Below are 21,918 nucleotides of genomic sequence, written 5' to 3'. Positions count from 1 at the left end.
TAAGCAGATACACACACATCAGAACTACTGCATCCACTTGAGGGATAGGGAGGAGCTGCCCTCTTCATGTTCCCAGGAGCAGGTAAACCAGCTTTGATCAAGTCATGAACTAAAACTTTTCCTGATGGTTCTTGTTCAGCAGTGCGTAGATTTGGAACAACAGTCATCCCAAGTGGCTGTTTATTGCCATAAGGTGGAAAGTAACTCATCAATGTCGAAGATTTGTGCATTATTTTGGTCTTGCAGGGGGTTGGTAGTAATTATTTTACTTTCCGTAATGAATTTTGCTAACAGACTGTAACGTGGTCTCTCACCATTTGGGGAAACTCTGCTATTGCCAGGCGCATAGTTCCAGCTTTTTATTTATTTATTTATTTGTTTGTTATTCTGGAGGCAAAGATAAAATTATTGTCTCAGAATCACTATGAAACTCTGGAGAAAAAACACATACTTTCCTTGCAGGGTGCTGAAAGCTTATATAGTGATGCTGGCTTCAGTGTCTTGTCAGAATAGATCCAAAACGGGCTGAAACTTTCAGTTCTACTCAGTAATGTTAGTAAATTCATTATTGAGGGAATGGGTCAGGAAACTTCATGTCTGATACAAAAGCTAGCGATTTCAGATTAGTCTGAGGGTTGAACACTGAAATTTTAGTTAGAAGTTTTTTTGAGTAGGTCAATTGACCCATGTTGTTTATGTGATTTATATTACTTAGATTTTAAAATGATAATCAGATTTATTTTTTAAATCAGAACCATTCAAACTAGAATACATTACTTGAAATAGAGAAAAACAGTCTAAAAAATGTTGGAAGCAGAAATATTAAAAGTTCTGTTCAATATTAAATGAATTTCAGCAGACAAAAACTTCACTTAAAAACTGCCTGCCCATTTTATGGATAGAAACACAATTCTGGTAGGCCTTTTCTAATCCAGTGGACTATAGGAGGATGCGTCAATTTCATTTATTGCTTCAAAACATGGAATAAGCTATCATATTTGCAGTGATTAGGTTCTGCGTCACTGTTCGGCTATAATTTAAGCAGTTTTTAGCGAACAACAGAGTTGAGCAACGGTATATGTGTATATACATAAATATATAGCAAATTTTGTTGGACAGATGCTTTCAGCTTGCATATCTATAGCAAGCAAGCTTATCTATAAAAGGGGATCACAGTTGATGTATTCTCCAGTTGTTGCTGATAAAATAGGTAAGGTTGTGCACAGCCTGGAATATTACTTCAATTAAGGATAACAACTGCCTGTCTTGAAAAAGATCCTTTTTTTCTGATCTATGACATTTATCTTTTTTACTCCATTTATTTAATTATTTATTAAATTTTGATGATTTCCTTTAGAATAGATAGCAATCAACAGACAGGCTCCATGCAAATGCTGTTTTCCCTAAATAGCGTAAAGAATTGCTTTCTGCAAAAGATCTCAGCACTTGGTCAAGCAACAGATGCTCATTTCTGCAGCTAGGAGCTTGTGCTGTGCTTTCTGCTTGACCACCTCCTCCCTCAGTGTTCTGCAGGGTCCCTGCTGGGTCTCTGGCTGGCTCCGCTCCCAAGCACAGGTGCTATCAGACACCCCCCAAATCCAGTGTTGCCTTTATAGTCTTCTGAGTTCAGATGTAGGCAGTCGGCTCTACCTGCTCACTGACTGCTTTTCAGATCTCTTGAACTGTCTGCTTACTTAAGACACGCAGCATTATTCCTAGATTTGCAGTAGTCCCTATTCTATTTAGAAGAGTGAATCTGTCAGTTAGAGGTAAGGTATTTAAATAGATAATGCATTTGAGAAATGCAGTCACTGTTGAAACAGTAAAAAAGACAAAAGGAGAATTTGCCAGAAAGTGTGCAATTTTTAATATGAAATCCATAATTATCAGTATTTGCTTAAAGGCAGAGTTGACACAGTATTAAAATGTCACACAGTTTGAAGAGCAGCAGAATCCCATAGCTGCTTGTATTACAGGCTGTATTCAACAGGAAACTATAAAACATGTTCATGCCATACTAAAATGTTTGGAAACCTATTGCAGCAGCGTAGATGGAAATGTTTAATTAAGATGTTATTAAATAAAAAAGCGAGGAACAGTACAACAAAAACTTGGGGTGTGATTAATCAAATCTTTAACTCTCCTGCTAGAAATGCTAAAATTCAGTAGATGTTTTTAAATTCTAAATGTTAAATAGATGCTAGTCTGGGTGCCACATTAAAATATAGATTGTAAAAGAGGAGAGTTAATAAAACTTCAAGTGTTTTTTAAGGAATTATCCACTTCCCCTGTTAAAGTGATAACTAAAATATAACAGAGATATGCATAAGATAGGAAATACTTCTTCATGCAAATAGTCCAATCATCTTGATTCATAATTTAAGAATGCTGATTAAGAGGAAGAGGGAGGAGGAGCCAACTGTATGCACTGGGGGATATCTGTGATAATGTATGGTCAGCTTTATTTCAGTCTGTGATTGAAATACACAAAATGCTAATTTTTATATAGATAGATGCAGCTTGAAATTTATATACAATGCACAATGGTATGTTAAGATACTAATTAGTAATTCCATATCCATTTTGAGTAAAAGAGAAAAAAAAGATGATGCTGAGCTTGACTGTGCCACAGTAGTGTTAGATAATATGGAAATAAAACTCATAAATCCCACTGTGTAGAAGGGGGATAAGATACTCATTTATTTCTTCCCCCCAAACAATTAATTCTTAGTAACAAAACAGCCATTATTATAAGTCTAAAATGAGAGTAATTGTGGAGGTTTAATGTAAAAGTAAGAAATGAGATGCTCATTTGAAACAAAGAGTTTAAATACAGAATTATGATATACTTGGCTTAGTGTAGCTGTCAGGCTTGGGCAGTTCGCTGGTCAATAGTGACATTCTGTGTGTCAGTGAACAGGGTCTCCTGATACCTTAACCCGCAGTTCACACATTACTGGAGCTCCAACTGTCGAACATTCAAGTCCCTTGGTACTACTGCAGCTTCCAGACTCTCCTGACTGGCTCATGTTTCATTCTTTGGCAATTTGCCCTAATTATATCCCTCAGGAGCTTTCAGACCCTCTTCTTTTCCATATTTAATCGTGTTATATTAATCTGAGTGCTGAGCAAACTATGCTGCACAAATTGTAATGGTCCAAGATTTTTGCTGCAATGGTCTTACAATTACTTTTCTTCATTTTTAGTATAAAAATACATGTACAAAATGGCAGTATAAATTTTATTTACAGGTCTAAATGTCCAAGACAGCCAGGGAATGAAAGCTTTAACTGCTGCTCTGTTCCACAAAGAGGTTTTCTTTTTTTCCCCTATAGAATCCATACTGGTTTAGCATTTGCTGTAGGGACACGATTTACGTTTTATTTTTAGCTCTTTATTTTGTTACTATGAAAGTACAAGTGTAATAAACACTGCTATTATCAACTTAACCTCAGACAGTAATTTTGGTGTGATATAAAACATTAGGACAATATTGTCTTTTTCCATAAGCTTGGTGACTTCTACATGGGCATTCCCTTTTTTATTTTTCTTTATTTTTATTTTTAGATGGAGTGTGTAGTGTTTCATGTGCTGGGTGCAGGCTGCCTTATTTTGGACACAGTCTTGATGTTTCCTCATTATGTTGTAACTGTGGCTGCATAATAAAATAATCTGCATGACTCCCTGATAACAAAGTGGTATTTGATGGATCAAATGTGAATTCGTTAGGTATTGCAGGTTATTTTGGTCACTTCAGAACTGAACTTGACCTCATTTCTAATCACTTCATAGGTTTTTCTTGGGGGGCAGTGGGTGTTTTTTTGTTTGCCGTTTTGTTTTAGAAAAACAGGGGTGTCCATTTTGTATGGAAAATGGATTGTAACACCTTTCTTGGTTAAGGAGTCCTTCATTTTTTGGCAATGCTAACACCAGCCTTGGCAGTCTCTACTTTGGGAAGGGAGTTTTGGAAAACTGTAAAAAAAAAGCAACAAACCAACAGAATGAAGTGTTGCTTTGCTGTCACAGGGAACACCGACTTCAGCTTTATTTAAAACATGAGTTAATCTTGTTCTTGTGTTTAGTGCTCTTCTGCAGCTTCATGCAGGTAAAGATCAATTCCAGTTGTTCCAAACAGTGGAAGTGTGAACCAAAAAGCTCTGCTGAGTCTTTCCTGCTCAGCTGAGCTGAGTGCAGCTGGGGTACGCTTGAATTGTGTGTGTTCATGGCAGTACCTGCATCTGAGCATGATAAGCATCAAGTAGTGCATGTTTATTTTCCTTTGTTCGAGGAAATAGCTGAGCAGGTCTACCTTTTAATTCACTTGTTAGCCTGACTTCTTGCAAATGTTGTATGTGTGTATCCGAGTTCTTCATCAGTGCATTTCAGCACTTATAAGTAATTTAAAGAGTGCTGTAATAGGTGTTTGGGGGAGGTTAAGATTCTTGCATGTCTGAAAATTAATTTAATATTTTGTATTTTCTTTTGATTCATATTTTTTGTTGCAAATTCTGTGTGTGTGTTTTTATTTTTAGTTAACTGCTTGTGTTCATGCGTCAGCTGCATTGTTGTATCCAATGTATTGGCAACACATTTACATCCCAGTGCTTCCTCCACATCTTCTGGACTACTGCTGGTAAGACAGCTAACCTGTTACCCTCATTTCTGAGATTATTTCCTTTCTGTAATTCTGAGTTACTGATGTAAAGACTAACTACTTATGTGACTGAATAGACTGGATCCAGTTTACGAAAATACTTGAGCCAGTGCTTAAAAAACAGAGCTATTTCAGCATGTTTTTACATGGTGTTTGAGTTGATACCTTGAATTACAGTGCTTATTGTTATCAATGCAGCATTTAGAATCATGTCTATAAAAACTCTTCCTGTTTTATTGTTAGAGAATGCATTCAGTAATTTAAATGTGACTGTTTTATGGCTTTCTTTTATTCAGCATTTATTTTAACTTGAGATAAATTATACTGATAGAAGTATAGAGAACAAAACCTGATCAGTTATTCAAGAATCAGATGTTAGTAGGAATCAATGTTCCCATTAGGACTATACAGTAATTTAATATTCGTATTTTAGACTCTGCCAGGTTCATGATCAGATCCAGCACCTTCCCAAATGAGCTTAAAGTCTCCTTTTGGTACTTAGGAAATTTTCATTATTAATTCTGTTTTTCCTGTTGTGCTTCTATTCACATTATAGACTTTGTGGTTTTGGCAAATTTTAAACAAGAAAAAAAAAATAAATCACCTTTTGAGTCACTTCTGGTCATTCAAGGGATGGTGTTTCCGGATGCCTGTGTTTCAGGATTTCAGGCTAAGAAGACATCTACTGTCTTTTATTTGTAGTAGTGCCAATGATATCAAATAAAACTTTCCATTAAAGTACTTAAACCAGGAGTATTCATCCCTGGAGACTTTCACTTTAACTAGACCCTATGGATCTGTGGTGGAAAAATGATCCATTTAAAGTAATTTTAGAGATCAGAAATTATTCTTATGTATAAAACCTGAGTCCAAATCGGATGCCTACCAACACAAGTCTGCATTTCTGTTAATGTTTTTCTTCACAGAAATGAATCATGCCTGTATGTTTGCTGGGCTGTATGTTTGTGGTAGTTTGGTAGTGTTTTTCTTGTTTGGTTGGTTGGGTTTTTTTCCTGGAGCCTATAAGTATTGATGTGCCGTTGAACTCTACCCAGTCTATTGAACTTACTGTTTTCAGAGAAATTCTCATTATGTTTCCTTATGTCTCTTTGATTGTTTTTTCCTCAAGTTTACAATATTTGCCCATGGTATAGCTTCTTCTGTTGTAGTACCTATACTTAATGTGTATATTATTTATTGTTTTCAAAACGAAATCAAATATTCTTCTCCCACTTCTCCCTTTACTTTCAACTATAGCTAAGCCTTTCATCTTTAATGATAGTTTTCTTTTGAAGAAGCTCTGTCCTAATTGTTTTTCCTCCTAGCTTTGATAAAATTCACCAAAATGGGAGTAGAGCTTCGATGTATTTGTTTAGGTTTTGTATTGCTTGAGCTTACCACCAGAAGCTTTGTAATTTCTTCAGTATCATCCATAAATGCTGTGTAGATCAACACCTCTATTCAAGCTGTACCCTGCAGAGTGCATCCTGAATCCTGGAAGATTTTTTTATTTGCCCTCCTAAGCACAGATAATGTTTCCAGAAATAATGATGTTAGATGCTGTACACAGCTTCTTGTGATGATGATAATAGTTGAGATTCTAGGTCATTGTGGCGTGACCTGAGAATTTTTTTACTCATTAAAAAGAAGCATGGAGTTTCTTAAACTTGTAAAACTCATTTATATCTCTTTTTCACAGTAGCACAATAAGAGTGGGGAAAAAAAAATTCACATTTTTAGAGATGTTCTAATGGAGACACAAAGTTCATGAAAGGAAATGCACAACTGATGTATTTACCACAGTAACTAGAATTCAGACCTTTTAACTCAGATTTTTCGTGCATTTACATTTCTCTGTCTGATCATGTCTGGGTTTGAATTGCTCTTTTGTGAGGCAGGTTGGAATAATGTAGCAAAACCGTATGAAATACTTACCTTTCCTTATGTTACAGCATATTAACTGTAAAGAAGTGTTTTCCTCATAGGTATGTAATATATCAAGTTAGGAAAACTTAATGAATTCATAAGGTCAAATTTTATGTTAGACCAGACCTAGTGTGCAGTCAAAGAGGATTGTGTGAACCTAAAGTTAATAAAGTAATTTTCTAAATAATTTTTATATTTTCATTTTTATGTCATTTTGGTGGAGCAAAGTTCTTTTATAAAAGTGTTTTTTTTCTTTTTAGCTTAACGTGCATTTTCATACCTAGAAACTACATTGTCATTGCTTCACTTGGACTTTGTTGGGATGTCTCCCAGGAACTCTCATTTTCTTGGTGTTGTTCTGAGATGGTGCTCAAATGAGTATCAGTTTGATAATTTTGTTTGTTCTAAGTGAGGAAGGCTATTTCTAAACAAACTTTAAATACATTTAAATCTATTGCAGATCAGTAAAGCTGATTTATATTAAAAATTGTTTAAATTCTTCCATTTGCCTTTAATCAAAATGCGTCTTAGGTTCTAATGAGGCAATCTGATATACGGACTGGTTTTAGATGTAACAGATGTTCACAAAGCAGTCCAAGCCCATGAAAACTGAGTATCAGTGTGGACTGTGACACCATCAGGATTGGCCGGGTTATGAGTACTTTCAAGGTCTGGTGTGTGAACAAGCTGTGTATTTATTTGCTTCAGGATGGTTCCCTCCAGCCCTACCACCCCATAGCTTATTTCAGCCTTGAATTTCATTATGAGACCTCCAATGTGAGACTTGGAACAACTATCCAAAGAAAAAAAAAAAAAAGGAAAAAAAAAAGACATTTCTTTTTCTAAAAGGTAGCAAAATATTAGGCAGTGAAAGTAATTTTCATTTTTGCTCTTTCCTCTTTTTAGAGGAAGAAAACTGAAAGCAGTTAACTAAAAAATCTAGTTTTCTGAATATTGTTTTAAGAATTGGTTTTTCTTCTGCAATTAAGCAAAAAGATGCTGGTACGCTCAGCCCAGTAGATAGCTGGCTTTTGAGAAAGCTTTTATAAAAACTGAGTTTGAGCATTGATATAGTAATTATATTCACATAAATTCCTCTGAAGGAGAAAGCCAGTTTCATCAAATTTCTATGTAATTTCTTGGCAAACTAAGGCACTGATATAAAAATGTATGACAGCTTTGTCTGTGCATGATAAAGCATCTGTTCTACTGATGCTGTGGTAAGAATATAATGCAATTAGAAAATTCAAGTTGCAATTACAACATATCTTTTTATGAGATTTGGTCTCTTCGGAATTGGGCTATATGCACACCTGTTTTCATAAGAATGGCACAATTATTTTCCAATTAACTTGCCTTTTTATTACAACATAGTAATTATTTTAGCCAATGATGTTGTAGATTAATAACATTTTTGGTAGTAACATGCATAAGCAAGAGGAAAACTATATAGTAGCTCCCAATAGTGTCATAGTAAGCAATTTCATGTACATATTACAAAACTCTGCTGTTAAGGCTTCAGAATCCAGCAGTAATAAAAGTCATTCTTTGCTGAAAATGATCAAATAGGCTTTTACCTGCAATTTTTATTTCCTGAATTTTTAAGATGTTTATCTAATTAGCTTTGTACCTTTATTCTGTTAACTTCTCAAAATTGAAATGATGTAGCTGTTGCTTTGTTCTATAGAAAAGAGGTATACGCTACCCTTTTAAATGACAGATTTATTAGTGGAGCAAGTTGTCAGCTATTTTAAGTCAGTACAGGCCTGGTGAAGCTGCTAGAACAGTGTTGGTGTACAAGGAAACAACTGTGCATAAAATGCACAGATGATATAGCACTTGTTCTCACTATAGTTTCTCCAGTTCATGTTATTTGTAACACTAAGATACTCTGATGTGATGAACCTGAGGATGCATTTTGCTTCATATTCAGCATATGAATCCTTTGTTACATGTCAGACATAGTCATTCCCATTAGCTTGGTTGAATGTTATGTAGTATAAAGCATTCTTAAAATTAGAGAGTGTTTAAAGCTGTTCGATTCCTCTCTGAATAGAAATGTGTGTCTGCTCTGTACGATTCCATGTAATTTGTGTTTAATCCAGAAAGGCTTAAGGTCTTAGACTGGAAGAAGTCATCAGAGGTACAAAAATTTTTGCGGTGTTGGCCTAAGAAAAATATATGTGGGGACAGAGGGCTCTCCATTTTTCTTTCTGGCGTTCCCATTGCCTAGAAACCTTACTCCATACCAGTTTGTAGTCTCAGCAAACCCTTATTGCGATAGTATAAATATGATGAAAGCTTATTTTGACCCCAGTCAGTTGCTTTGTTTGTCTGGGGTTTTTCGAGGGGTTGTTAGTGGTTTTTTTTTTGAGGTTTTGATTTTGTTTGGTTTGGTGGGGTTATTTGTTTGTTTTTGTTTTGTTTTATGGGTTTGTTATTTTTTTGTTAGTTTGTTTCTTTTAACCTCTCCTCTCCTGTTAATGAGAGCAGCTGGTTAACCCATAGGCTATGTAGGCTTTTCTAAAACTGACAGCAGTGGTAGGCAGGTGAGAATTGCTACTTTTCTACCTAGAGGTGGGACCAAATTGAGAAGGCCGCTGGGAGCTTACGCAGTGAAGCCCTTCCTTGGGCCTTAGGAAGTCAATCACCAATCAGTTGGTGCCAGAGAGTGGCTCAGATTCCTGATCAAATTAATACAATGAGAGATTATTGTTTTATTATTATTATGTTTTATTATTATTAATACAACGGGAGATTATGATACAATTATATGTCAACTATCTGTGTAGCTTTGTGTAAATCATCTTATCTTCCATTTATTTTTTCAGATAATGGTTTTATTCAGTGTTTTTCTCTTTGGTCTCTTAGTATTTAATTTCCCACTGAGTTGCTTAAACCATCTTCTGTATTGCTTGCTTCTCTGGCGTGAATATGTTTAGTAATCTCACAGTACTCAAAAGTGTAATGGTGATTGTTGAATGTTTTTTTTCCCTTCAGCACTGGATACTGAATATATTCTCAACCTGATGTTGTCAGAACACACTCAGTAGATCAAGAAAGAGAAGATTATAGGAAACCATGATGAATTAGACTGACTAATTCAGTTTCTTGCTTGCATACTGCAGGAGGTCTCACTCCAGAGGCTTTGTGTTGATATTTGTTTTATTTTGAGAGCATAGTTCCTTGTCTTATTCAAATTGTAAATGAGAAGTTTACTACCTGAAGTTAGACAGGATACTATACAGCTTGCAAGCACCCACCAAGGAAGGCTTTCAGAAGCACACACAGAATCAGAAGTGGCATTAATTTTGGGTTGCAGTGTGGTGATGTTAACCTGTAGAATATTCGTCAGAATAGTGTTTTAAAACCAGTGTAGTTCTAGAGACAGACCGCTTTTGGAACAGCTACCAGGCTAGCTCTGCCATGCAGTATGGCAAAGTGGTTAGCCAGCTGTATACATCTTCTCACTCATACTTTACCTTTGATTTTGTGGTCATGCTTATTGCAGAGTAAATAAATAAATACCCTTGTCTAGTAAAAAATTCGGTAGCAATTGTCTTAATTTAATGCTGAACAGTGAATGATAAATAAGGACTCTACGCTCCAAGATTTTAAATCTTTTTGCTCCACCTGTTTTGTACTAGTTGGTACTTAAAACTTGACCTTTTCCTCTTTTTTTCTTTCAGTGCACCAATGCCTTATCTAATTGGCATTCACTTAAGCTTAATAGAGGTAAGTTTACTATTCACTTCTGCATACTGGTAAGCTTGAGGTGTGTGTGCCATAAATGATAGTGGACAAGCTTCTGGAAAAATCTCTGCATAGAGACATACAGAATTTAAGTCTCAGGTGCTTTGCAAAGTAAAAAATTTCTCTCTGAAATCTTACTTTTGAAGCATTTTATGGACACATGTAAGTTCTACATCATGATTTCTTCCTCTGTCTATCTTAATAGCTCAATGATAGGTTTTTTCCAGTGTTTTTTAGTGGTTCAGCAAAAGATTTTCCCAATGATAAAAGTTAAAATTTATTGTGGAGTCAGCATGAATCAGAATTCATCATCATTCTGATTTCCAAGATAATTTATATTCTGTCTCTCTTAAAATTTAGCCCATAACTTTCATAACTATTAATTTACAACTGAGCATTTTCTGCCAAAAAACAAGAGGTAGCCGTTTTGGATTAAAACATATAATGAAACAATAGAACTCACCTGAGAGGTAAGTAATAGCTGCGTCATAAATAGCTTTGCCTCGATCCATAACCGTTTGATGACACCATTAAGCCTGTGTGTGAAATCTGTTTATCATGCAGAGTAGATAATTTCTTAGAGAAATTTATTTGATTTACATTTCTGCTAAAGCAGTTTCTAAAGCGCAACTCACATTTCCTAAGCTGATGAGGTAGGATCTCCTCCAGTCTGAGCCACTAGCATTTTGTGTTTCCAGAAAAGAGCCTTCTGTCATGTACGCTTCTTAACTCTAGGCATAGCCTTATGTTCTCTCAAATCAGGTTCATATGACCTCCGTACACAGATTGTAGTGTCTTGACAAGGATCTTTTTCCTTATTCCATCAGAAAATAATGGAACAGAAAGCCTTGCTCTGGAAAAAAAAGTCATCCAATTCCTCCTTGACCGCACTATTCTGTATTATTCAAGGACCATACAGAAAAAAGTTCCATCATTTTATTTTTTTTTCCTGAAAGGAAAAAATTGTTTAATTCTTAGCTGCTAGTCAAGTCTATTGATGGAAGGTTGTTCATCCATTTTTCTATAATACTAGTAGGTGTCACATGCTTGGGACTTACATAAATCTGTAAATAATTACTTAGTTTTCTCTGGTTTTCATCTGATTGTATACTTAACATCCTATCTGATTTTCACAAATAGGAGAGAATGAAGTGTTGTTATAAGATATGTATAGCTCCAATATATTTAATTGTGCTTTGTGTAAATCTTGGTTTTCAAGTATTCATTTATTGAATGTGTTTATATTTCAGAGATTATTAATATAACCTTACTGTTTGAAGAGGAACGGTTTTTAAAAGCTTCTCTGAATCCTGCATCTAATTCACAAATTCTGCATGTAAAGCTCAGAATATTCTTTGCCATTTTTGTCCTTTGTAGAATCATCATTTTATCATGTAGCCCATGATAACAAAAATGCAGTTCCTGAGGATGCCATAGTAAAATGCTTTTCCGCTTTCTTTTTTTTTTTTTCTCCTCTTAACAGAGAGTGAAAAACAGATCACTGGAGGATGTGGTTTTGCTAAATGTTGACACAAACACTCTAGAAACCCCTTTTAATGACCTGAACAACCTACCTGGTGAAGTGGTGAGTCTTACGGGTATTTAATTCTTTCTTTCTTATATAGATGCTTGAATTACTAGTAGTTATTTTTGCCTGGTTTTGCTGGTATAAAAGGAATAAGGGGGTGAAAAGCACCAAGTGTAGACCCCTACATTTGAGATTTTTAGCTTTTTGACAGTTGAGGAGACGTTGAATGGAACATCATATTTCTCATTGTAAAAGTAGGATCATAATTATAAAGCTAGCTGCATTCATTAGGCATAGCTGCTTTAAACGCAAGAGTCTCTTCATCTCATCTTAATCATTATATTACAAAGTAGGCATTTCTGTCTGCCTAGTGGCATGTCTTGCAAAAGAACGAGAGTTTTTGAAGGCAAAAAGAAGAAGGGGGCCAATTATCGGCTTCTGCTTCCCTGCCACCTGCCAGCGCTTTCCTTTTAATTAATGATCTGATGGCAGTGGTCAATATAATAAGAAATGCTTGTACAGTTGGGGTCAGAAAATTCAGGCTTTGATCTTCTTCAACTTTCTGAAACATTTATTTGTTTTCTCTAAATTATTTCAGTTTTATTTTAATCTCTTCTATCCTGCTGAGGGCTGCGTGAATGTAAACCTATACTGTTTGTCATTTGCTTTGGCAGAGCAAAGACTGCTTACTTAGAATTCTATTTGTAAATTAAACTGCAAACCCAGTTTGTCATAAAAGACATCAGATCCTTTTGAAATGACGAAAACTGTCTTTTGTCTGTAAAGGATGATAAATTAAGTGCCAGTTCCTTCTGGACTTTGATCTTGCAGAGGGTGTCCCCCCCTCCCTTCCCCCCTTTTTTTTTAATCCTTATTGCCTATAGGGGAACATACTCTGTATATCATTTTAAATAGTCACAAAATTCACTTACCTTGTTTTTCCCAATAGAGCTCTAAAAGCATTTCATTGTGAAACCACTGTTTTGAGTATTTAGTTATTGATGCTCGAGCTATCACAAATGGTTGTTGAGACAAAGAATTTTATATGAAAATGTGAAATCAAAGAGTTACATTTTCTGAAATTGTAAATCATAAAACCTAACTCTCTTAATCAAATTAAGGTGCTGTAGTGACATACTATGTCTTCTGGTTTTGTTGGTGATTTGTGTATATTTATTAAAATAGAAATAAAACTCTTGAGGATTATACTAATGTAATTTCCCTTTCAGTTTAATCATGTTAAAATCTGGATTTTTAATAGGTCATCTGTTCAGTCTTTCTTCTGATTCAGTATGTTAGTGTCCGAAAAAGCATACAAACATATACACTTACACGTAGGTACAGTAATTTTGCCTGTACTCTATTGTTCAAGAGTATAACCAGTTAAGGAAAAAATGAGTCTTTTCTGGTGTGTCAGTAATTTTAACTGACCTTGCATTCAGTTGTCTGAGGTTGAGGTTATAATGGCATGGAGGAACATGCCTCTTGTCAAATAATAGCTGGATGCAGAATTGAGAATTAGGCGTCATCTTCCATAAGATACTGGAGGTGTAGCTGGAGGTCCTTCAAACAGGAAAAATGAATGTTTGTGCAATGAGAGGGACTTCTCATGTATTTTATAGATGCATATTGGAATGATCTCTTAAATGAGTAGGCTAGCATGAAGAAAATAAGGATACAGATCTTTGTACATTTAGAAGTATATTCTACCCCAGGATATATGCATGTTACTATTATTAATGTTAATGAAGGTTATCCAAGTGTACAGGCTATACAGTAGACTTAAAATATTTGATTCGGTGTCTAATATACAAAAAAACTGAGCAACCTATAAATATATTTGCAGAATTTGAGGGGTTTATAATGAAGCTTTTAATTTGAATATTCCCATCTATTCCTCTACTTCAGTCTGTAAAGCACTTTAATTAAAACAGCTTAATGGAAAACATGTACAATTTTAGTGGGAAAACCTGGGAACAAAAGGCACTGAAAATATCTGTGTTTGGCTCATAAAATGACAACATGTTTGTCCTCCTTTTGCATTCATGAGGACCAGTGCAGCTGCTACCATGTCAGTTAAAAAGTTTAAGACGTAAGAGTGTAGAGTCAAAATGGTAAGTTAGACTTAAAACATTAAAACAAATGTCAAAGATACTTGCATGTGAAACACATTAACATATATAAATAAACTTTTATGTATGTAAATGTACAAAGGCAGCAAAACTTCTGATGAAAAAATATGGTGAGTACCTCTGAAAAGTGTTAAAATAGAATGAAGAACTGAAAGGATAAAAGAAGCTTACTGTCCCTTTCAAAAATTGATTCCAGGTTAGTTTTCAGCCTAATAAACGAAATGCTGTATTTTTAAGGAGTTTTCCAAAACTGTTTCTTGTGTTTGAAGGAAATTGAGTAATTATTTTTTTGATCAGTAAGCCTGATGATGTCCTCACAGCATAGGTATTTAATAGGTTACCCATGTATAAGTAATATGTCTGTTAAAATGCTCTGATTGTGTATTTTTTCACGATAAATCTAAGATTGAAAAAAAAGTTATTATATGGCATTATCTAATAAACTGTATAATAAATTAACTGAGATTTAAAGGCATTTTTAAATCATTCACTTAAGCATTTAAATTATAGTTACAGGCTAGATGACTTTCTATGCATGTGAACTCTATTATTCTGTCAGACTGACCAGTGGTCTTGACTGTGCAAAGGTCAGTGGTCACAGTTGTCCTGAATTACCAGTCCTTTTTTCATGTGGACCCTCTGCTGCGTTGCATGCTGTAATCTTCTTAATGGCTTCATTCCAATATTCACACATAATATTTTAGATTTATTGACTGTTAGAAATACTACCATGCCAGTAGCAGTTCCGCTACTCCTAAAGTATTTAAAATTGGAAAAATAAATCAGTGCAAGACTTTCAGGAATCCTTTGTTTTCTTAGAGGGGGGAAAATCCCTCTTTTTCGTCTCTTCTGACAAGAACACTTGTTTTTAAATTTCATCATTTCACTGTGAATTTGTCTATTATTTTATAATTTAAAAAAGAAAAAAAAAAGCAAATACGTAGCGACTTCATTGGAGTAAATTTCCTAATGCAATAATACATAGATCACCACTTTAATAATGTAAGACATTAAAAAAAGAACAATTGTAGTGTATATGCATTAGTGTACACCATAGACAAAAATTTATAAGCTTTGGGCTTGATCCTGCAATACCTGCTTGCAGGTAACTGACAAAAAGACTACTCCTTTGCTCAAATTTGAACGCTTTTTAAAAAAGCTTAGAGAATTGAGGGCATTGCTTTTAGCAGCCAAGTCTTAATTGATTTCTTCATAGTCAAAGCAGAAATTTATACATATGATTTTCAGGCTTTAGAGGTTTTTAGGATCTTCTCTTGTCATTAAGTATTGTTAACAGTAAAATCTATAGAGCTGTTGAAACGTGCGTAGCTTTTGCAGCATGTGGTGCTTACTGTCATGCAATACAGAATCTAAACAGGGTTTTGGAGTTTTAGTTTTGAGATTCCTAAAGTCACGGGATTTTAACACTGTTTAATTGGGCATTTGAACATTAATGTTCTAAAAGTAGCATTTGAGAAGTAGGCTGTAGTTGACATAGAAAATTAAAGTTACTACAATTACTGGGAGTGCAAATTATTTCTGAAAATACAATGATTGGTAATATTATAAAGAAGTTATGGTCAACACATAGCAGTGAAACTGAAGAAGGGTTTTTTTTGTGAAGTTTGCATATTATAATTTACTGTGGTTTTGCCATCCAAAAAAAGCCAGAATTATTTCTAATATATTTTAGAAACTCAGAGCAGTTTTCTATGTTTGCGGTGTTATGAGGCAACTGATCATTTTGGATAAATTCTTTAAGCTGAGATCCTGTTGAGCCTTGACGTAGTTTTAAAAGGTAGAATACGAGATTAAAAAGTACAACTAATTTCGAAAACATTTGTATTTAGTTGTTTTCATCTAAACAAGTATCTGTGTTTAAATGCTGGAGGGCTTTCTGAGATGTTGAAATTCTGTGTTTGTAGATAATATCAAAGATGTAAAAGCCCTTTCATTAACACTATTGATTTTAAATCGTATCAGATTCCATTTTGTTGTAAGGTTTTTATTTTGTTTCTCTGCTATCTTCTCTCACTCTCTCGCTGTGGAGAGCAGGCTTAATTTCATAGTGATATGAGCTGGGGAATGACCAAAAAAAAAGTTTAAAGCATAATAACTGTCACTGATACCAGAGAAATACCTGGATATCTTGTTTTCAGAGATCTGGTACTCATTGAGAACCCCAGTGCATAGTTCCGCACTTCTCAGGCAACAAATGCTTTGAAGACTTCTATATGAGCTTAAATTTGAATGCTTAAGTTTTTGCAGGAGCAAAGGCTTTGAGTAATAGTTATATGATATTATTAATGTGTTGTTTAACTTTATGCACAGTTCTATTCTTCTGCTCACATTGATATTGGAGAGATTAGTCATGCTTTTTTTCTGATCAGATAGTTATATTTTAGGAATCTTAGAAAGGACATAGGGTGATTATTTTAAAAAATGTTGCTTTTTGTTTTGATGACCAACACAATATGTTTCTACAATTTAGGTATACTTAATTCCATATGAAAGCTAAATCACATATCAGTATAGTGACTTAATAAATCTCTGAAAAACTATGCTATTGATTTAAACACTCCTGAAGCTCCGATTGCTCTTCATTGGTAGTGTTTAGCAATCCACTGAAGCCACCGTTCTGTGAGAAGCCGTTGCTAGGAGAAGATAAAAACTGTTTGCTTCTAGTGTAAATTAATAATACCATTTCTAAAATGGGTTCCTAGTGTCTTCCATAAATAACTTTTAACAGCATTCTAACCCCTGTGGTTTGTTTTTTGAGTTATTTTTCTTTTTCAACTTTGTAAAAGGCTATTTTTGCTTAAGGCATGCAAAGAATGGAAGGAAAGAAGCTTGGCATTTTAATCATAGGTAGATGGATTAAATCATATATGAGGAAAAGATTTTGATAAAGATGGTGCTTGGTTTTGTGGGTTTTTTTGCTTGATGTCAGAATTATGTAATTTCTTTGAAACCTTAAGAGCTATTAATAATGTCACCAAAGGGATGTCTTGTTTTTAGGTTCATGGATCTAAGCAATCACAATCCTGCTGTGCACCAGGTCCTCCTAAGTAGTTCAAATCACCCAGTCTCTTACCTGCACCTACTGTGTTGACTGTAATAACTGTCATTCTATCTTTGGTTAAACTGTGGAGCTGGGAGAGCTTGCCGGTAACATACCCAAAGGTTCAGCTGGGTTTGCCATCACTTGGTGTTAGGATAAGCCCTGAGTAAGCACTGTCCCTTTGCATCCATGTTTGCTTACTTCAGCAAGGAAACCTAGGCAGGTATCAAGGGTGCCTCAGACTCCAATTGTGACAATGGGGAAATCAGGGTTGTGGCTCACATTATCTCTGGAGGCCTTTTCTTAAGAGCACTGTGCTCCTAGTACTTCTGCAGAATACTCAAATAGAGCTCTTCCTGCCTTTTGCCATTACCTCCTGAGAAAAGCAGAAGTTGGAGGAACTTTCTTTGAATTCCAGCATAGCAGTTCTGAGGCTCAAACTCCCTCCAGAATGGCAGCACAAAAATACGCATCTGATGTATTCATTTTCGTGCTGGAGCACCTGACTCTAAATTGCCACAGCCCATTGTGATGTTCTTAATATTGCTGAACTAATAACTTACGAATACTGCAGTGAAGCGGGGGATTGGTTGCTTTCTATTGTTCTTTATAACAATTTTTTGCTTAAAGCATCCTGTTTATCAACTTATGTTAGGGTACATAGAGCCTGCCAGAATTAAGAAAATCAGAAAATACCATTTTCTTTCACCTCTCCCACATTATCCAACAAATCCTCTGCTCTTACATCATCTTTACCTCCTTTCTTCTCTTGTCTTACCATCTGCCATAATTTCCCCCAAGCTCACAAGGTATAATTTAGAAGAATACAGACTTAAAAGAATATAGAGAATTTTTTACTTTTTCCCTCCCTTGCATTTAGAAAAGTTAGGCTTTGTCTGTCATGCCAGAGACAACATCTTAAGATTGACAATTCTTTTTTTTTCTCATGTTACTGCTTATGTTTTCATGCAACTGAGCTGACATTGATGGGCAGATTTCCCTTCTACAAAGGATATATGCATTTATTTCCCCTGGGATTAAATTGACCTCACTTTTAATAACTTTGAAATAATCATACAATCCAGAAAAAAAGGCAAAATACCCCCAAACAAAGCAAAAACTCAAAACAACAACAAAAAAACCCCAAACCAAACCAAACCCGTACATTTATTTTTTCAACCTTGAACTGTGAAAGAGATTTTTGTACTCAGACTTGTACTTTTTTTTTTCTTTCTTTTGAGGTGTAAGGAAAAAACATAAATGAGCATTGGTGTGTGCTTTCCATGGGCTAAACGAATCAGGCTCCAAACTTTTATCTAGATCTATGGAGCTTGGATATAAATTGAAAAGATCACAGCTATGGGGAAAAGACCTATACTGTAAGGGCCTTTCTGCATAGATTATGAACATCATAACTCAATAAGTTTTTTTTTTCAAAACTATAGTTATAATTGGACCCAATGGGGGTCTCTCTCTTTGATCAGATCACAGTAACTGTGACTTTACACTGGAAAATGTCACTACTATGAAGGTTTATCACCTGTAGAGCTGGTCTTTTCTCTGATGCCATGTTCAGTTCTCATTAGCATTATTCAAAGTTTAGTTGTTAATTAGGCTGACACCTCAATTACAGTCATCATCTACAAGAGCAGTCAGGACTGCTTGCATAAAGAAACAAAAAGATACTCCTTCTTGCATGTGTTTTTGAAAGAACGAAAGCTGTCCTGGTGATAGCTTGTGTTTACAATGTTTTGTTAAATCATAACTTTATTGCTTTGTATAGTATTCAGTAACTTAAATATTGCTTTATTGGGTATATTGCAATACAAAAGGATGTAGAAATATGTATCCTCTGTAACCTACCTCTCCCGATGTCCCTCATGATGAAAATTAGGAGAATGTAGGCTATAACTGGGTTTAATTCCACGTATCTTTAAAGAATACTGTCATCATTTCAGAATAACACGTTTTTTTCTCCAAAGTATCTCCAAGTAAGTTATCTAAATCTAAATTTTCTTTTTCCCCCCAACTCTATATAATCAGCAATTGCCATTTGCCAAGTAAAAAAAGACAAGACCTCCTTAAAAAAAATTAAAAAAAAATCAAGCACTAAAATAGATATTTTTTAATTGATTTTTTGTTGTTTTTTTGTTGTTGTTGTTTTTGGTTTTTTTTAACTGCAGGTGCCTCCTAAGTGGTGGTGTTACTTTTTTTCCCCTCCTTTCAAATGTTCTTATCTTTGAGGACAATTCTAAAGGCAGTGTAACACTGAATTTACGCAAACTTCTCAACTATTTAACAGTGGTAGCAGGTACTCCCATGGTGCATGGGAAGTTATATAGGACAGTAATTTGACTTTAAAAAAAACCCTAAAACTGAATAGAAAGTGGCCATTAAGAGTCGTTAAAAATAAGCCTTTATAGCACAAATAAAAAATATCCAACTGTCTCCATTCAAAACAAGTAGGTACATGTTATGATTGAAAAAAAAATCTGCAGAAAAGTGGCTCACATGCATTTTACTGTAAAATAATTAAGCTTATTTATGTCAAGAGGCCTTGGGAAAAAGAGAGCATAAACCAATTTGCATTAGCACTCTACCATCATCCCCTGCTTTCATTTCAATTAACAGACCAGCAGGTGCTCTTTGCAGTTAAAAAGATAAGCTATCAAGGAGGAGGATGAATTTTTGGCTGACCTGTAGACACCATGGTTTGCCTGCTGATTGGGTTCGTACCTCGCTGTACCAATTTCTGAGGTGTTAATTTAACTGTTCCACTCTGTCGTGCAGGTCTCGGCCTTGAAAAATAAACTGAAAAAGCAGTCTACAGCTACGGGTCATGGAGTAGCCAAGGCCTTTCTTCGGGCACAGGCAGCACTGTTTGGATCCTACAGAGATGCACTAAGATACAAACCAGTAAGGCTTCTTCTTTACTTCTTTACTTCTTTACTGATTTATGAGAGCATGGTCTCATTCTGTGCAAGAAAAAGATGAAGTGTTTTAGCCCAGTCAGAGAAAATATTATAAATCTTAATTCTGTGCTAAGGATGCGCTGGCAGTTTAGAAGGCACTACCGCCTCCTGACGATGAGTTATACTGAAAAATAAATACTCATCCAGCCAGCTATTTTCTTTTTTGTATCACTTGTATAAATTATTTAGTGTAAAATCAGATTGTATTGATGAAACTGCTAACATGCAGTTCACCTGGTTTAACGTGGTGAACTGAAGAGGCTGTACCTTTGACTCCATTGTTTGTCGCTTCACTGGTCTAGAGACTTTGCTCTTTGAGGCCAGAAGCAGAAGCCATATTGAGTCAAACAAGCATCTTTTCTCTCATACGCTTATCTTGATTCCACTGAGAAGTTAGCAGAAATGAAAATCCATTGCATCCCATCAGAATTTGGGGTTTTGTATTTGCCATTTTGCTAGTAGTAGATGAATGTGCCATGCACTTTCATCCTTTCTGGTTTATGAGGGTTGCACATATTGAGCCTATTAGAGAGAAAATAGTTTATGAGAAACAAGAGATTAATTTCATCAGTCAGTCCAGGTTCTTACAGTATTTGTAAACTACTGATATAGTTCCATCTGAGGCGGAGGGAGGGTTGGTGTGGGGTTTTTTGTGGTTTTTTTTTTTTTTGAGTTTTCTGTGTGTGTGTGTATGTGTGTATTGCTTTTAGTTGGGCTTTTGTTTTGGCTTCTTTTTTCCTCCACTGATTGAATAGAAAAGAAGATGTTTATGAAACCATTGTGGCCTTATAGGGTTTGTTTTGGCTTTTTTTAAGATAAATTATTTCAGAATATCTCAACAAGCAGAAGTCAGCTGGCAAATACTGGCATGTCTTGGATTGACATCAACTTGTCCAAAGACAAAGCATGTTTAAAAAAGAATAAATTATTACTTTGAGCTGTGTTCACATGGTTTTAACTAATTTAGTATTTTATAGAAATTTTGTTCTGGATTAGTAGAAACTAAGAGGAGTTGTCCCATGATTGTTCAGCTCATTCTCCATGTGCCGTTTCAACTCAGTTTAATGCATTGTGAATTGGGAAGTTCAAAAAAACAAGTAACATTTGACTGTATCAGCACTATTTCTGAGGAATTGCAAAACTTGTAAACTCATTGCAAAAAAGGTCCTTAGCTTTGCTTTGGAGGTTGTGATGCTAGATCTAATAAGGAAATCTAAGCCACAGCTATGGGCTTTATTTACATTCTTTCAGGAGCTCAAACAGAATTCATGTAGAACATTTGTAGGTGGTATACTTAAATGAGAATATTTTCCTGTATAGATTGTAGTACTTTTGCTGTAAGTAAGCTTGCCAGGTTTTCAGAATTGAGCACCAAGAGGTTTTGGGTGCCATTTTTAGGATCAGAAACATCTGATGAAAACTAATATATTTGGCTACTTATCGATTGCTTGGAAGTTGAAAACTATGTTTGAGTGATCTGTTTTCCTTGCAACAGTGTGATCTTTATGATTTTAGCTTGAAACATGAAACAACTGTCATTAATATTCACTTTGAGTAAGGAACAGCTTTAATAGTGTCTGTACTCATCCAACACTTCACTCCAAACGCTGTTCATCATACTGAACACCCATTCTGTGCAACTGTTTGTTTTCAGCAGAGGACAGATTCTCCTCGGTATAGCAATATGTCTCTAACAAACGTCTAGCAATTATTGAAAAAGTAATTGGTGAAAGGGAAAATGGGAAGCTTCAGGGGTCTTGAAAGGAGTTTGTGGGACTCCAAAAGGCCATATGGAAAATTTGACATATAATAGATAAAGGTGATCATATATGTTTGTGTAATAAAAGATAATAAAAAAAATATCTTGGTAAACTTTTCCAAGAAAAGTCAAA

General features: G+C 35.1%; 1 protein-coding gene across 3 annotated transcripts in view; it reads left to right on the top strand.

Annotated features, from left to right (window-relative positions):
• DENND1B (DENN domain containing 1B) overlaps window positions 1-21,918 on the top strand; it is a 159,559-nt gene that overhangs the window by 101,837 nt on the left and 35,804 nt on the right. For all 3 annotated transcript variants that reach the window (XM_061378960.1, XM_061378961.1, XM_061378962.1), the window contains 4 exons: window positions 4,533-4,633; window positions 10,270-10,315; window positions 11,817-11,918; window positions 19,845-19,970. In XM_061378960.1, the coding sequence (XP_061234944.1) occupies window positions 4,533-4,633; window positions 10,270-10,315; window positions 11,817-11,918; window positions 19,845-19,970 (375 nt within the window). The remainder of the gene's footprint in view (window positions 1-4,532; window positions 4,634-10,269; window positions 10,316-11,816; window positions 11,919-19,844; window positions 19,971-21,918) is intronic.

The sequence above is a fragment of the Neopsephotus bourkii genome, unplaced genomic scaffold (genome assembly GCF_033783945.1).
Source record: "Neopsephotus bourkii isolate Nb327-2 ecotype Australia unplaced genomic scaffold, CSIRO-AGI_Nbou_v1 NB_1768, whole genome shotgun sequence".
Taxonomy (NCBI): domain Eukaryota; kingdom Metazoa; phylum Chordata; class Aves; order Psittaciformes; family Psittacidae; genus Neopsephotus; species Neopsephotus bourkii.
The sequence above is the reverse complement of the archived record's forward strand: the minus strand, read 5'-3'. Positions and strand labels throughout refer to the sequence as shown.